We start from the raw sequence: 18218 nt of genomic DNA, 5'->3' as shown, positions 1-18218 counted from the left end.
TTAATTGAATTTCACTTTCAGCTGTTGTGAATGTCCTTAGGCTGTCTTCTGAGTCACACTAGCCTTTACTGTTCAATATTTTATGAAAGCCATGAAAAGTGAACATTAATAAGGTAATATGTAGTTTTTAGTTTTATAATCACTAGTGATTGAAGTCTAAGTTTAGTCACTTTTCAGATGAAAGCAGTGTGGCTAATCTTTCAGCAGTGCTGAAATAGAAATGTGATAAGCCTGTTGGACAAGGAGAATAATCTGCTGAATGCGTTTTTATGAAAGAAAAGAAAACTGAAGATATCGGGTTGTGTTCCAGATTTACTGTTTTTCCCTTCAAAGGAGAAGACAGGTTCTACAAATCAAATGCATCTTGCTTTGCAGGGATTACCTCTTCCCAGCGGTCCTGTTATTTTTCATCTCCGCTAATTTGAAGCACACTTTTTTTTGTATGCTGTCTTGTAATGCATTTGTATCTATGAAGTCACTAAATGTATTTTGTTTTATAGTGCTAGATATCAAGGCAGAAAAGAATCAAGATCTGCAATAAAGTTAGAAAGATAAGTGCAGTTGAGTGCCAGCACTGCACAGACATCTGATGATATAAGTCAGTAACAATGGTGACAGAGTAATGTATTACTTTGAAGTTGTATTTCAGAACTGTACCTATTTTCTCCCTCCACAGCGGGGGCAGCTGGGGGAAGGGAAGCAGACTGGAGAAAGTGTGACACAGTGGCCAGGATCCTGTCCACCTGCCCCCAGCAGTCTCTGTCTGCAGATGAGTACTACCGACTGGTGTGCCCCCAGGTGCCAAAATAAACTGAAATAGGCTGTTCCGCGGCTCTTAGTTAAAAGACACAAATGAGAATGTTATAGCTGCACTGTACTGTGTTTAACCAGACTTAAAGATCCAAATGATTTGTAGAACAGAACCATTGATTTGATCCGAAAACTTGAACTCTGTGGGAGAGTTTAAGAGTCTAAATAAATTGCTGAAGAGCACACCCTTTTACAGAATAATGTATAGAGCTCTCCTTCACTGACTATGATCCTGAGGCCTTTAACAGCAGGATTTGAAAAGAGCAGATCATGAGATTTCTGGTTTATTGCAGCTGAATTGTTTTTTGGAGGCTGTTTAATAAGCTACAGCAGTTAGTCTTTAGCATTCAGTTTACTGTTACAACCAATGAAGTAGTAGACTAGGCATCCATATTTTCTGTCTTGCTTTAAGACTGAAGTTTATGAGAGAAGGTTTTGATGATATTAGTTGTATCTTAGTGTAGTGCAGTATAGGTTGTGATCATTTGCAAAAATTGGTCTTACGGAAAAAAGCACAACTTGGTTGTATTTTGCTAGTGCAAAAACTGTGACAGCTTGTTGAGATGCTTTTTATTTTTCTTTTTGTCTTTGAGCCACCATTTTAGCATTTGCTTGTAATTTTGGAATTACAAGCTTTCTCTCTTGGTGCTTGGCTGGCTAGGTCCTGGATCTTCTTCACATGCGAGCCAAGCTGACGGCCCTGCAATTGCAGCGCGTGGCGACCACCACAGTGCTCACCATGGTCCAGGAGCAGCCCCAGCTTGCAGAGAAGTACCTGCTTGCCCACCTCCTGAACCCCCTTGTCAGCTGCCTGAGCCTCACGGGTAAAAGCTAAGAACAGCACTTCGGAAGTCTTGGGATTTTCATACAGTTTCCTGGCAAAGATTATCTCATAAAACTATCTGAAATAAGACATTCCCAGCAAATTAAAAAAGTGACTTGGCACAAAAAAGATACTTTTGTTAGGGATCAGCTCTCCTCTTGAGCCAAGCAATAAAGACAGCAGATGCAGCAAATAAAAGCTCCCAAAATTAACCAAGGTAAATTATTTTTAGAGCTGTTTGTTGCTGACTTGACTCTACAGTTAGCTGACTTAATTATTCACAAGCAAGGGTTTTTATTTAAAAGCTGTGGTTTGCCTAATTGTGAAGACTGTAAGCAGTGGCTTTTCCTGCCCCTGTGTTTTAATGTGTATTGACTTTCTTTAAAAGCAAAGGTCCCTCTGGGGCTCTCTGGTTTCATAGAGAAATATATCACATTCCACAGAAGTACTGTTGAATGAGAATTGTAAATGATCTAAGTGGTATTTATCGAAGAGTTAGAAGGATCAGATCATGATTTAAATTAATTGGAATTTAATTGTGGGGTCTGAGGAGAATTAAAAAGATAGTCAAACACCTCAACTGTTTGAAAGTGAATGTTTTTAAAGTACAGATTATTCTGACACCAGCTGAGTTCTCCCCTTCTTTTTTGACTATTAGACAATAATTGTGGCACACCAGTTGTGGAGGAGTCTGACCTGACCCGATGCATTGAAGATATTTATAAGGTAAACCCAAAGCAAACATTTCTAATAAAACATTGTAGTTTTTGCCCTAGTGCTGACATCGTGTACTCAAGTTGGGCCTGGAAAGTCTCGTGGTGCTCAGTGGTAGTGTCTTTTTTTCTTTTTTAGCATGATGAAGGGAAGACCACAGAGATTAAATAATATCCAGGTGTAAAAAAATACTGCTGCTTTCTCAAAGTCGCTTCCAGTTAATTTACTTGACCATTTCAGCTTTCTCCAAAACAGTGTGGTGCTGCATGTTGATAAATTCGGTACTCGTTTCTAAACAGTTGATTTGCAAAAACCTTTTTGCAACATCCCTGTTGCAACATGCAACTTATATATTTGTTGTCCGTGTTCTTTTAAGCTACATATTTCCAAGTGAGGTGTTAAAAAATTGACAAGAATACATGTGTTTCGGTGCTAATCTTCTGTGCTGCTTTGTTCTGCATAGTCAGGTACAAAAAAGGTTAATTTGCTAGATTATTTGTTCTTTAAAAAAATACTCACTGTGCTTTTGGTGGTTAATAAAAGGTTTCTCCAGCCCACAGGCGTCTTACTGAGTGCTATTTCTGTTACCGGAACATGAGCCAAAAGAATATCAATACGGCTTGAAGCATAAATTTACTGGCTTGAGTTAAAGCTCTCTGTATAAAGATGCTGAAATCTCTAATCCCTTTTTGTTGTTCCTATGCCATGTTTTCTGTTATACAAATTGTTTGAGGGGTCTTGGAACAGAATATCTCAGAGGATGCTTCTTTTCAGTTTGTGGTATGGAAATATCTTGTGCTTAACCCAGGAAAAGTACTGTATATTCAGAACTATCCATGTGAATGAATGGCTACGATTTAGTTGTCACTGATGCGACAGAATGAAATTAAATTACTTGGTTATGCAACATGGCATGTTTAAAGGTGGCCTAACAGTGGAAGTTTAGTTTGAGCTTATTTCTTTACATGATAATGATATGAACATTTTTGTGTAATTTTGCCTAAATACTATTGAGGCAACATGATAGTTGGAAGTTTATAAACTCATTATTTTGTATATATATATTTTATATATATAGTATAAACAATAGTCGTTTTAAAGTTGTGGTCTGGAAATTTTTTTGTGTGTTTTTTCCCTTCATTCAATTTTGAACTATTTTTTCACGTCTCTGCCCACATGAACCGTTCTTATACTGCCTTGTACTGCACAGCGAGACTGAAGAAATGCAGACAAGCTCCTCCGCCCCACCCACCTATCAGTAGAGCGTCTCTCACTAATGTGACTGCAGGAACGTGAGAGATCACATGAGTCTCTCTAGTGATTAATCCCAGGCCTTACCTGGTGGCGGTGTGGTTCTTCACCACTGCCTGTAGCCGAATAAGTAATTACTTTGTCTAATTGGCTACTTTTTAGACAACTTAAAAGTGATTTCCTGTATCAAACCATACAACTACACTGCAAAGGCACTCCTTTGTTCGTTAAATTCACATAAATATGCCTGATCCTGTTAATTATTTAGACAGGATTATTGGAGGTGAACTCGAGCTATCATTTTTTACCCTAACGCAAGCACTTGCAGATTAAGCTGCATTTTATTAATCATGATGGCATGTCTGTTTAAGGTTAATTAAAATGAAAATGTGTATAATTCAATGCTTCCTTCACCAGAGATGTAAGCCAGGGGCATTAATCATGGGGTGTCCGCTTTAGCTTAATTATACTGTGATCATGTATTATTCAGATGCTTGCACATTCGGATTTTTGATTTTGATTCCATATCTCTTAGGTCTGTGTTGTTGGGAATAGACCCCTTCCGGCTCTGTTGATGTCCCTTGGAAGTGTTATTCCTGTTATTTTTTCTCTGTATTGTTTTACCAAACAAAATGCATCTCATTTACGGTAAGCTGCATTCTCTTTTTTATTCTAAATAGAGTCTGCAGTTGTTGGCTTTTGTTGGATTCAATTATAAGTAAACCTGAAAAATACACATACTACTGTGTGCTATTTTGGGAAATACGGTTTTTCTCGTCCAAAGCACGTAATTGTTCATCCAAAGCACTCTGTGTGACTACCACTGTAGTAGCGTTGTAAAGTTATTGAGTGTGGCATGACTAATTTATTTGCCCCAATAATCCGCAGTGTCCATTACCCCTTGTTGAAAGAAGGATTAAAAGCAAAATAATGAGGTGTAGCTGGAAAATAAATATTGGAGTTTTTTTCTATACACCTTTTTTATAAGTCTGTATCTTTTGGTACAAGGAAGCTGTGAGATAAGGCTTAATCCTTTTTTTGATATGCACTCACTGTCCAGAATAGTAGGAACTCCCAGTTCAACGAATGGATTCTTTCTATGGCAAGTATGGTTTACCAGAGGAGCTTCCCTGGCCAGAACAAACCTCAGATCTAAATCCTTCTGACAACTGGTAAAAACTGGGGCATTTTCAGTTCAGTCCCACACACTGTTCTTCAACATAGCTTCAGTTGTAGTGACACTGCTGAATAACACCAACTAGAATAAGGTGCACCTGGGCTGTAAAAACGTGTGAAAGAGATTTTGTTTAAGCTGTTCTTGCAGTGCGTTATTCAACGGGGGTTCCTAGTATTGTTTTATGGTAACTGTAAACGGAGATGAAGTCCTTACACTGTGGTACAGCAGTGCTGTGAAAGAAAAGAGGTCATAAAGAATACTGAATTTTGAAAAGAGTAACCCTTCTGTTTATGCGAATTCAGTCTTAGATGTGTTCGGTCCACGTCTGTTGAACCTCCTGTCCTCTAATGTCCTTGAAGCTCCCCCTGTCATGAGATCCTGCTGTGGTACTTCTCTAAAACGACGGACCCTGTCGTGGCAATTTCTTCATTGAAGCAGCTGAGTGGTTTGAACAGGCAGCCGGGAGACGAGCCTCCTCTGTACCAGTTCTCTCCCGGGAGTGAAGGGGGAGCTGTGGTCAGCCTGCTAGAGCCTAACTGGTAAACGACAGCATTGCGATACGTACTGCCCATGGTGTCTCCATGCCACTGCATTACCATACAAGTTCATTACTTTCACATGGCTCGCATAAACATGTGTTTTAGGGCTGCTGAATAGGGAAATTAGATTTCACTTGGCATTTGTTTATAGCTGCATATATACAATATACAATATATACAGTATATATACTGTCCTTGGAAGGACACTCTGCATGGGAAATGTCGCAAAGTTGTAGTCATATCAGCCATTTAAGTTCTAAATCTGAATGTGAAGAAGTCCATTACATAGAGTCTGAGGTTGGGAAATGAGACACCGGCCGATGTGGAGTTTGGTTGAAACAGGACGTTTCATTCAGCAATGAAGACGAGGCCTTGTACGAGAAGGTGTCCTCTGAGCAGTGGCGATTGGAGTGCTTTGTGGACCTGCTGGCCAGCCTACAGGACAGCAGTCTGCCTGGGGACTACTTCATCGAGCTGCTGAAGGTACTGTGCTGCTTGGGTGGAAATTCTCTGAAGTAGACATCTGTAGCCCTTGTCCTCTAAGGCCACAAAGTCCTCCATCTTACAAGTGAATTTTATAACTCAGTTTGAACTAATTTGCTTAATTGGATCAGTTGCACAGTTTAAAGAAAGTCTAAAGACATTAATGCTTAAAAGAGACCTATTTCATAAAAAACAGCTTGGCTCTGTCTCTCAATGCCAGGAAGTGAGTACTTCCACTCTCAAGTATGGGCTAATGATTTAGCTTACATTGTTTCTGTTCACTTCATATTTTCATTAAAAACAAAAGAATAATGATTATTTCCCCTGTCCAACGTTTCCTTTCACCACGTTGTTAGATATCAGTTGAAATTTTGAAATCATCAGCATCTACTATGTAGTAAAATCTTTCACTCGTCTTATGGGCTTACAGAGAATTGATTCATTTCTTTATTTCTTGTGGTTGTTTCTTGGTTTTTCTATGTTTGGATTTAGCAGTGTTTGTTTCAAGAGCAGTGTACTCTTGGGGATAAATTAATTCAAGAATTGCATTTAAGATTTTCAGCTTTTTAGTCTGTTCTTAAAACTTCTAGGACAGTGGGGAACACATTTGTTGCTTTTTTTGTCTTTTTTTTACACATAATACACTTTTAAAACAAGTTCAGAAAATGCGTGTTTGAGAAAGGAAGAGAAATAGGAAAATCAGGTCATTTCAAAAGAAGTCACTTTCTCCAAGAGTGTTTATGACACTTAATTCAAGCTGGCTTTACTCTAAATGTAAAGGTAGAAGTGAGGTGTCTTCTCAGCTGACATTACTTGGGAATATTAGTTGTGAAAACACATCTTTTTGCAGAGTAAATGATAATTATAAACAATACCTCATTCTCTCAGCACAAAGTCTTTCTGTATTTCTAATGACTGTAAGGTACTTAAAAATGATGAGCAAATAATGATAGCTTAGCAAACTGTTATCACCTTAATCACAGCACCAGCGTGTTTCCCATGTACTTTAATACCTTCTCCCTAGTTCCCTCTGTGGTCTTTCGCCACATTCAGAAATTCAGAAAGAGATGCAACCTCTTATTACCTGGGGTGACTAGGAGACAGTCGTATTGAGGGAAAAAGACATGGAATAGACAATACTGGGTACAATCAGTAATTAAAACTCTACAAATGATATTTAAATAGTTGCAGGAGCCCAATCCCAACAGTCTTTTTGTTTACATTGAAAGCACAGTTATGTCTGGTGTTTTTCAAAGTGTCCTTTTCCCCTCTTTTCATTTACCTTTCTAGCAAACTCAGAAAATTGTTGACAGAGAAATTTGTCAATCTAATTTGATCAAACATTTTTTTTTCTGTTTATGTGTCATAAACGTAGTCATTTAAGACAAATGAATTACTTAAGAGAGATACAGAGATTTGAGTATCTCAAATTTTCCTCATATTTGGACATAAGATAAGCTTGGAAAATTGACTCCATCACAAGTTATTTTCTATGAACTTCTTTATTTAAATCTTTAAAATTTGGGCATTCTACTTTGTCTTCCAGGAGCTACAATAATATTTTCATGTTGCATTGCATTTTTTGCAAATTCAGATCTGCCATTTCAATATGCATGCTTCCTTTGATAAAACAACAAATTGTGGTTTATGAAATAAATAAATTAAATGAATGAAACCAATCTGAAAGGAAAGTAGAGAATGTGGATCTGTCCCTTGTAGTCATAATTCAGGCTGTTCTGAAGAGGTAATTAATTTGTTTTTTAATACAATCTCAGTCCATCGAATACACCAATGGACGTAACAGTTTAACTGACAAAAGAAGAAAATGTTTAGGTGGGTAGCTGCATCAGCATGCGTAGGCTGCAAAGGAACCAGTAATAGGTTTACTCCATGCTGAAAAGAGAAGAAAGAAAACGCTACGTTTCGGCTGTGGAGCCTTCTTTGGGTGTAAGAAGACTCCACAGCCGAAACGTTGCATTTTCTTTCTTCCCTTTTCTGCATGGAGTAAACCTATTACTTGTTCCTTCAAAAGAAGAAAACTTTATCTAACTTATAACACTTAGCAGCAACATCGAATGGAGAAGATGAAAAAGAATGGTAGTGTTACAGATCACATTTGGGACTGGGTAGATATCATTAGTGGATCATTATATGCTGCATACCAGTTAGTCCTTCTCCTTTTCGGGTGTAAAGTTAGAGCATGTGAGCTGAAATAATAGTTACACCAGTCAACAGAGGCTTGGCAGTGATACTGTGAAAGCCAATTACATAAAATGCGTTGCTTAAGACCTGTTTCACTAATCACTAGGATTGAGATGACGGCTGCAGACTTGAGCAGCACTCTGATGTCATCGTATTTTAACCCTAATCCTTTTTTATTGTTGGATTTAGAAATGTACAATAAGCACTCCTCACAGAAAAATATTCCAGGTTACGATTTCCTGAACGTGCGATGTTGGCTCCACTCAGAATAAGACCTGCGAAGAATACACTGGCTGAAGCCTCCTGTCTTTTGAATGGCAAAATTAAGTGAAGCAATCCTATTTCCCAATCGATGATTTATCTTGTCTGGAGCCAGGACATTTGTCAGGACTGTGAGAAGAAGGGTTAATGTTATAGTGTTCGTCAGGAAACTGACAGTTTCTGAATTGTTTTGTCTACTTATTCTACAATTGAGGTGAAGCTTCTTAAACGTTTTGTAATGGTAAATGCTTTGTGTGTGAAAGATTGTTTTTGTAAAAGCAAGCTTCCTACAGTTCAGGATAGTGACAGTGATTACAAAATGCGTCATTTTAGTTTTGTCAGAATCGTAGTATTACTGCTTTTGTGTGCCTTGGTGTGCCTCACCAATTCTTTAAAAGATTTTGGTAACTTCACACTAATGGTCAATGGAATGATAAAATACTTATAATCAGTCTGACAGTTTCACAGAAAAGAAAACCTGTTAAAAACACCTTTTACCTGTGAAAGGAGATTATATAAGAAAATGTTTTTTGATAACTCTTGATAACTTGATAACTCAAGGTGACATACATGGAATGAACAAGACTTGACAGACAGAAGTACATGCTTTCACTTAAATGAACAGAGAAAACAAACTTCTTAGCTGAACTAGTCATCAGTGTGCAATACATGGAAACATAAAGACTAAGGTTTGTAACTGTTAAGACTATTGTAAGACTGTTGGATGTCTGTCAACCACCATATCTGAAGAGATTTTAATTAATTGAAAAGGGAACATTGGCAATGTATTCAGCGGTGACCAAGAGCATCTGTCACACGTACAGCTGCTTGCCTGATGGTCATATCTCAATCACATCTCAGTTGTAAAATTTTGCTCTGGCCGGCATTATCAGCGAGGGAGAGCCAGTTTGGAAACTCAGCAGTGCCACTTGTCTGACTATTTGCAGCATTTTCCAAAGTGTCCTAGAAATAATGATGTACTTGACTGCAGTCCTCGAGTGGAAAAAAAACATTTATAAATCTGAATTGCAACCTGGAACACAACAGAAGTGGTGTGGGATTAAAATGCAGATGTTTGCGTTTTTTAAGGAGAAAATGTCTATTGAATTTACATGGACTGTGGGTTGTGGCAGTCCTTATGTTCCTAATAGTGGGTGGTTTGCCTGGCAGGAGTTGACAACCTGGGTGGAGGAGGAGGAGGAAGAGGCCGCATCCACATCAAACATGAGCCTCCTGGAGCTGGAGCAGTACCAAGAGCAACAAACAGCCAAACAAGAGCAGAAGCTCCTGATATTGCAGGTCCTGGCAGTTATGTGTGAGAGACTCTCCCACACACTGCTGCGCAACCCAATTCAGGTCAGTTGGAAGGGCATCTTAGAGCCGTGTTTCCAAGAGCGTGCATTTGTCATCTGTCTTACCAGTTGCCTCTTTGCTTTACATTCTATGCAGTCCTTCAGCAGTATAATTTTTGTTGTGATATGCCTTCAGGATCTAAAGCCTATGCTAAAATCCAGTATGGTGGTGGTATAGCACTGTTTTTTCATTCCTCCACAAGAGCCCCAAGGTGGTCTGGTGGGTGGTCTTGGAGGAAGATCCAATAGGCTGGCCTTCCGTGTTTGGTGTTTAACGAAAGTGACAGCTAGCCCTTCCACTGCTAATGTTTCTTAGCTTTTTTGTTAGCGCTCGTTGTTGTGACTGTCTACAGGTGGTGGAGTTCATTGCCGCCATGCTGCAGAGGGTCTGTGCCTGCCTGCACAGAGAAATTGAGGGGACTGTGGAGACCCAGTCACTCAGTATGGCCATGGGGCTTGTGGCAACCATGCTGGCTGGAGCTGCTACGGTAAAGCTGCTGATTCTGCATCCTCAGATCATCACATTTGTGTGTAGTTTGCTAGTCATTTCCAAATGAATATGCAAAACAGCTGGCTCCTAGAGAGCAGGATGCATGTACAGTACCAAGACAAAGTTTGTGAAATGCAAAGTTAAGTATGGAAATTTTAATTTTAGTTTTTATAGTCTTCTTAAATCAAAACTAGTCTTTATGTAAATATCCAACAGGGTTTATAGTAAGCAATTTCATGTCTCCTGGAACAAAATGATGTATGAATTAAGGTACATGGAAAAAAAGCATGCAAACCTTTTTTTTATAAATTAGGTGTCATATAATTACGTAGATCTTGGGGGCTGAGTATAAAAACTCAAAAATTTGAAATGTTGTGAGTTTGGTCTTCCCAATACGGGTGTGCTGAAACACGTCTTGCCACAATCTAAGGAAATCTCCGAGGACCTTAGAAAAAGAGATCTTGATACTCATTAGTCTGGAAAGAATTATAAAACGTTTCTAAGGTTGTTGGTCTCTACCAATCCACTGCCAGACAGTTTACAAATAGAAAAAATTCAAGATAACAGTCACTCTAACCAGGAGAAGTCATTCTACCAAAATCTCACCAGACACAAACCACAGACTCATCAAGGAAGTCACAGAGAACCCCGGGTTAATATCCCAAACACTACAGGGCACTCTCACCTTGTCTCATGCGACTGATCGTCACATCATGACTCAACTATCAGAAGACGTCTGAATGAGAGTGGTGGTGGATAATTCCTAAAAACCAGTGTGAGAGACTGATCAGTTGTTACAGGAAATGTTTAGTTATGGTCATTGCTTCTTAAGGAGGGTGCCACCTGCTACTGAATCTGAAGTTTCACATGCTTCATCACAAATGGATATTGAATGTTGCATCATTTGAGGATTAAATAAATGTTGAAAGTTGTTTAATCAGGGTAACTACTATTCTGATTTATATCAACATCTAATAACATTTTATATGTCAAATATGTGAAATTCAAAGGGATTTAAAAACTTTGTCTTGGCACTGTACTGAAAAAAAGTTAATTATCTTATGCCTTTTCTCTTAAAAGGTGGTTAATTGAGATAATGCTTGAGTCTTGTGTTTGATACTTTTGACATGGTCTAAGCCTCTTTTTAAGGTATAGGGCAATGACTCTTTATATTTTCAAAATGTTGCTAAGTCTACAATTCCAGGTCAAAGAGATCATTCATAATTTCTGACTATTTTTGTTCAGTATGGTAGTTTCACTTTTTTGAAATTTTTTGTTCTCAGGTAATGATTATGGAGTTCTATAATGACAGAAACAGTTTAGTAAAGACACGGTACTTTCCGATATTCACTTTAATGCGCCGGTAATTGCTGCCTAATTATAAGATTTAGTGGCATATTATTATTGTGTTGTTGACTTAATTGGATTTTGAAGTACATGTGCTGGTTTTTCTCCATTTAATGTTTTGGATGTGACCTGAGGGGTTACAGCGATCACAGGTATGCGAGGTTGATGTAGTGTATACATTTGTGCGGTGTCCTCTCTTAGGGATTTTGATTAGTTTATGGGTGGGTTAGGGTGTGGGGGATGCCCTAGGGATCAGGCGTAGATCAAGACACAAGGAGGGGTTATGTAGGTATTCTAAGGAGAATTGGATGAGTCACAGCACTGAACACAAATCAGTTTACTAATGAAAAATCATTTTTTAAACAAATACCTAACATACGCAAGACATTGGAAAAGTTTGAAAAACTTGACAACAAGATATTAAAGTAGAAATGTCTCTTCAGTAAGTGTAAGTGATACTCCTACGCATTGACACAATTTTAAGATGCGTATACATTTTCAATTGAGATGTCATTCATTACAAAGTTGCTTCTTTGACAGCTGAGGATCAGGAAAGGGAAAGTCTGACTTTTAACCAGAAGTATCTGCTTCCAGCTGAAATCGGAAGATTACGCTGCAATGAAAGTCCTGCTCCCGCTGTTACACCGCATATCCCAGCAGCACCCTGAGCCGGTAGTCCAGGAGTTGGCTGCAGACCTGCGTGCCACCATCGCCACTCACGGCGCCTTTTCCACAGAGGCCGTGCTCAGGGCAGGTCAAAGCGCCTCGGGCTCCACCGCGGGCAGTGCTGCCGACCGCAGCGGCCGCAGGGACAGACCTGCAGCGGGCGGGAGAGAGGCCGACGCCGTGATGCGCTCAAGAGCCCAGGGCTGCTCCGTGCTGACCACTGAGGGTGAGGAATCGCCTGCAGGTGAGAACAGTCCGACAGACGGAGGCCGGATCACGGGGACAGAGGGTGGGACAGCACAACATGACCGACTCCCCTCGGACCCTGCGGGCCAGCTAGGGTCCAGAATCAGCCGCAGTGATACCGCTCCTTTACAGCCAAGCAAGCCTGTCTCGGAGTGTCTTCTGGAAGCCTTCGATCCGGATGTTCCAACCAGAGCTCTTGCCTTAAGGACATTGGCTCGCATGATTCAGGACAGAGATTCCCAGGCCCTGGGTTTTCAGGATAAAATTCTCGCAGTAAGTATTATCCATTCAAACAGCAAGAAGTCTTTGCAACTGGTGGTCTTCAGATCACGTCATCATCATTTATATCACTTAGGTCTGTGAAAGACTCTGAGCCAAAACTGAATGTAAAATGTGTTTTTAAAATAATCTATGATACTGTATCTTTCTGGTTTTGAAAACTCAGAGAATTAGTGCTGTGGTTTTTTTCTTTAGATTGACAATATTGATGATGCAATGCAGAAATCCTTTTTTACTAATCCCTTTTTTGAAATCTTTATTAGATGGTTAGAAGCTTTTTAAGGACTCTTAATTTTTATACAGGCTTACAGAAAACTCAATCCTAAAAGTCTTTTTTTTTTCAAACAAAATGATGACAGTTTCATGATAAAATTTGTTAAGTAGCTTTTTTAATAGCTGTCTGGCCTCAGATTCTTTTCATCTTGGATGAGGCCTGGCCCTCTGAATCATGGAATGCGAATGAATGTATTACGTTTGCTCTAGTATAAGATCAGAGCAATCATCTCTTTTGTGCGCTTCAGTTTCAGTATGTGGGTAAAAATGAAAAATGTCAGAACCGTGTTGGAGTTCAAAGCAGAGTGAAAGCAGGGTGGCTCAAATCACTCTGGACTTTAATTGGGTATTGCCAAATTCTGGTGCTCATTAAATATTCTTTATAATGATCTCAATCTCATGTCTTCTTAGCAGGGCTCCCCTCTGAGAGACGGCCTTGGGAATCAGCCTTGGCTAACCTTGCTGGAGCTCTGGGGGGAGGGGGGCGATGGGATTAAATTTAGGAAGTGGTTGAAAGGGTTGAGGACCGCACAGTTTTATCTTTCGAACTGAAATGGGTGCTTTACTGTTTATGAACTCAATTTTAAAGTGAAGATGAAAATAAGATTTCATTTTGAAAACACATGGTTTTAGTTAATGATGTAAGATACTCTAGATCCTGGGCTTAAAATGCTTGCGATGTGTCCCAGTAGAGCTATCTTGCATATAAAACATGGCACCTGGGAGGCATCCTTTCTTTTGAGCACTGCTGTGCTCCAGGAACTGTGATATTGCAATTCTATGGAGGAACAAGGGTATCCTGCCTCAGTTTTGAGAAGTGATTGATACTGCTATTCCAATTACTTTATGACTATAACATTCTGTGGGAAACTTACGTTGATTTCATTTTTTTTTTTTTGCTCTAGGGCAACAATGTTCATCTTCTGTTTTGTGTAAAAGTATTCATCTGAAACGGCAAACCAAAGGCTTATTAAAGACTTTTTACAGCCTTAACGTTATCTTTGGAAAAATTACATGGAGTTGATATGGAATCACAAGTTAGCAATTTAAAGACCATTTAACATTGAAGAGAATTTGTCAGCCTTACTGACCCAACTGGAGAATGGGCAGAAAATCGTGGGCTGGCCACTGTTGCTTCAAAACTTCCCCATTGTGATACTCTTGTTTGAGATTTAGTCATCTATTAAAAATAAGGTCACGTTTAATGGAGTACTCACTCTGACGTCAACAGTTGCAAACCAAAAGGCTTTTTAAACTTTTTTCCACATACAGTCTCTCAGATTTGAAATTCTGTTCTTGGATAAGAAAAATGTGTAAAATACTGTTTTTTTAATGGTTTCCATCTAAGTTTACTTACCTTCTGTACTAATGATCTTTATGTAATAATCCACATTTCAGGTGTTTTTGGAGAATTTGGAACACGAGGACTCCTTTGTGTATCTATCAGCAATTCAAGGTTTGTAAGGTTCATATGTATTACAAATAGTAAATATATTCTGTTTATATTAGAGTATATAATATAAAAATGTATTTTTTACAGGCATTCTTGCATTCAGTTCGCGGTTTGTTTTTATTGACTGATGTGTGTTGTGATTGACCGATTAGTAATATTTTACTGATGATCTGTATTTTGATTTCCGCAATATTACAATATTATAACTAGTATATTAATCTCTATGTCAGGTATTTCATCACACTGTACCAGAACATGAAAATATAATAATGGAAATACATTGTCGCCTTGTTTTATGAAAAGGATATGTCCAATGCACATTAAATTAATAGCTTTAGAAGTGAGATTAAAGATCAGTGCCAGTTGTTTCTTTTAGTCCGTTTTCACTTTGCTCCATTTGTAGTGGGTTTGGTTATACAAGATCAGACTTGTATATATGTGGTTTACATGATGTTACGAAATAAAGAGTCAAAACAAAAAAAAAAGTTGGAAATGCATCAAGGGAATATCTGAATGAAGTGCAGAGTAAGAGGAGGATAGGTTCAAGCCTGCTCCATTTGGGAAGTATTTAATTTCACGTAGCTCTGAAGAGAGGTGTCCGGCCTGGCAGAAATACAAGATCTTATTAGAGTGACTTTGAATCTCTCACCTATACCTGAGTCAGTGAAAAAGAAATACAAGCTTTTTCTGATGCAGTACTAAGAGAAAATGTGTCATGCATTCTCATGCGTAATCGGAGCACTTAAGCAACATGGAAATGAGTTGTTGTGTGTAATCAGCTGACTACACGCTGAATGATTTACTTTGCAGTTGGGAAGACAGCAAGACAACAAAAGAGTCAAAAGCCAATATGCACTCTTTCATTAAAAGTTTCATTTTTGATTAGTTTGAAAAGTTTCAGTTTAAGGTTTGGGAAAACCCCTAAGCTCACCACTACCTATAGTATTGGAAGCCTATACCCCAGCTCCCACTCTTTAAATATGTCATGGTTGTTTAAACATACGCCAGTGCTCTGTTTGTATTTCCAAGACTTATTCAAGGGATCCCCAAAGCCATTGGCCTGCTCCTTCTATTTAAACACACAGGAGGCAACAGCACAGTAAAGCAACAGACCAGTAATGCTGTGATCATCTCATCTGGTAGCCGCTGTCAATCTGACTGATTTTAATAATGGAGCCCTGTCTATAACTAGACATTCCTTGTAAGAAAAATGTACACAGTCAAACACAAACATTACAAATAAAATGAACAGATTTTCTTTAATTAACATAAAATATAAACATTGCATGTATAAGACCTGTTACTGATTTATTATTCGCACATTTATTATTTATGCATGACGTTAACCCACTGGGACTTGTGGCCTCATTTGCAAAGGGCCTGAGGAAATGTACGACATCAAATGTTAGACCTAAAGCTTAAGAGTTTGAAATAATGTTCGGAGTTGTCCCATCGTTTTAAAAGGAAAAAGGCTACATGATTAAAATGTTTTAATTTCATTTATTGTCTAATAAGATTGACATTTAGGCTGTTCTGCAGCTAGACCTACAAAACCAAATACATATCATCCATGTCTATTATAGCATCTTGAATGGTGGGTTTTGTTTGAGTAGGCAGTGCTACAACCTGGCTGGCCAGGACACTGAATACCCTTATCAGACCTGTTCAATCGAACAGATTGATTTGCTTTTATTCACTAGTTAGTTTTTGTAAGAGTAGTCATAGTACCATATCTTAATGATCATCAGAATTACATTGAATCAATGTTTTTACGATTTCACAACAAGCATGGCAATGTATAGTGATTTTAAGAACATCTTTGAAAACAACTGAAAATATTTTGTAAATACAGTAACTGGTAACCTAAACCCGGAATATTTGATGGCCTTTGTTGATACAAAATAACATTCCCAAAAAATACATTTAGCATTATTTCAGTTAAACCCTGTTCTGTGTACATTACCAAGCCTTACTGAATCTTAAATAACGAAAAGTGATGGAAAAAGACAACGATTATAATTCTCTAGTATTTAGAACAGTATGCCATGTAATAGTAGCCATGTACTGTAAGCCTCTACGGTATTTGATTATTTGTCTTCCTGCTTTGCTGTAGTTGTTACTACTAAGTCTGTGGTTCGTAGTTTGAAACAAACAAAAAATTGGTTTAACGGGTCTGTGCTCGGGACCAAGGTTTATCCACTTTGTTAGGCATTAATTTAATCCAAAGATTGCATTTCCAAATCCCTATGCTTTAAAAAAAGAGATCTCAGGAAGCCTTTCTGTCATTCAGGTGTAGGTTTATCATCCAGATTATATCTTTATAATTAATTGGAGTAACCCTTGAGGTATTTAAGATTCTATTAAGATTATTTTATTATGAGCCTATTCTTACAGTTGTCTGCTCTCCATGTTATTATATTTTCTTAAATGCAGTTATACAAAATAACACCGTGGATGTAAGGGGGAGAAAATGTCTTTGGAATGACAGTCTCTATAATTGTCTTGCTTGCAAGGGGCCAGTGAAGTTTAGCAATTGTCCCTTGGCCATGTGTTGCACTCCGTCTCTCCCCTCGAGTGGATTCAGAAATTCACGAAATATTCCCATGAATAACAGTATGACTGTGGTTTGTTTTCAGGTGCAATGCTTGCAAAACTTTAAATGGTGAAATTAAAGATTAATAACAGTGTAGAGCTCTCAAATTGGTGATTCATCCACTGTTTATAAAATAGTCTCCCATGTATGCCATCCCAGTAACAAACTTTTAATTCCTTTTAATTGTCAAAGGAACTGATAATTATGACAATTATGACAGCCTGTGTTTATGCATTTCAGCACTCCCCTACAATGACTGCCCTTTTATTTAGTTAATTCTTTTCAAAATACATGTCCACTTTTCCACAGAATTTAATGATGCAAGTAAGATGAGTAATTATAAAACTAATACATTTCATAGCTTTAATCAAATGTGTCATTCCATCTTACTTAGCTGTCTGCTCTTTTTCTCTTGGTGAGAACTATCACTTAAGTGTGTTAGCGAGTGAGTAAATTCCCTCAGTGAGCAATGGCGTTCTCTAGTGTGTCATTTTGCTTCATTACTCCAGCTTATACCTCTTGTGCTCAGAAAACCAATTTTAAGATCAGATTCTCAAGTGTGGCTCGTTTTCCAACACAGCCCTGGGTGCTCCTTTGTCCATTTTGACCAAAAACTAGTTTAAACCTACACACTTCAATGGAAAGCAATTCCAAATATTAGCCCCATTTAACAATTCTACCTATTCATATACTGATCTTTTAGGAAACAAAGACTCAATCAGTAAAGACTGCCACTCTGAACACATGTTATCTAGAAACATGCATGTGTTCTCCATTCAGTGCCTTAGCCCTGGTGTTTGGACTGATGTTCACAGCGTTAGTAAGAAGTAGATGGCCATCATATTTCTTCTTTCAGCGAACTGCTAGTACTGTATCTGCTCTGCGCTGATAAACAAGGGTTACAATGAAAACAAGTGGTCAAAATGTCACATTCCAATTGGACAACATGAAGATGTCTGATTTTGTAAAAGAATATGCAATAAACAAATTTGTAAATCTAATCCTGCATCACTTCTATGTCATATAGTTTAGACATGGAAGTCATTTCTCAGGAAGACCAACCTATTGATCTATCTGTATTTCTTGACAGTCAATGTACATTGTAGTTGTGGCTACCAAGTTTGGGGCCAAGCCCAGATTTGAGGCATGGAAGCAGTTGGTGATTGTGACGTGTGTTATCTGTGTATTATACAATGATGACTTTGTATCATAATGTTGTTCAGTTTAGCCTTTTTAGACCATATGGCTTAGATGGACAT

The 18218-nt window shown here is 38.3% G+C and overlaps 1 protein-coding gene across 1 annotated transcript in view; it reads left to right on the top strand.

Moving 5' to 3' along the window:
• The window catches only part of tango6 (transport and golgi organization 6 homolog (Drosophila)), a 39964-nt gene that overhangs the window by 8236 nt on the left and 13510 nt on the right, over window positions 1–18218 (top strand). Inside the window, exons 5-14 of the mRNA XM_088939240.1 lie at window positions 677–798; window positions 1472–1634; window positions 2292–2359; window positions 4134–4246; window positions 5135–5314; window positions 5671–5797; window positions 9431–9616; window positions 9966–10100; window positions 12044–12634; window positions 14312–14369. Coding sequence (XP_088795366.1) covers window positions 677–798; window positions 1472–1634; window positions 2292–2359; window positions 4134–4246; window positions 5135–5314; window positions 5671–5797; window positions 9431–9616; window positions 9966–10100; window positions 12044–12634; window positions 14312–14369 — 1743 coding nt within the window. The remainder of the gene's footprint in view (window positions 1–676; window positions 799–1471; window positions 1635–2291; window positions 2360–4133; window positions 4247–5134; window positions 5315–5670; window positions 5798–9430; window positions 9617–9965; window positions 10101–12043; window positions 12635–14311; window positions 14370–18218) is intronic.

This window comes from Atractosteus spatula, chromosome 21 (assembly GCF_055471065.1).
Source record: "Atractosteus spatula isolate fAtrSpa1 chromosome 21, fAtrSpa1.hap1, whole genome shotgun sequence".
NCBI classification, from domain to species: Eukaryota; Metazoa; Chordata; class Actinopteri; order Semionotiformes; family Lepisosteidae; genus Atractosteus; species Atractosteus spatula.
This window is presented reverse-complemented; position numbering and strand designations above follow the sequence as displayed.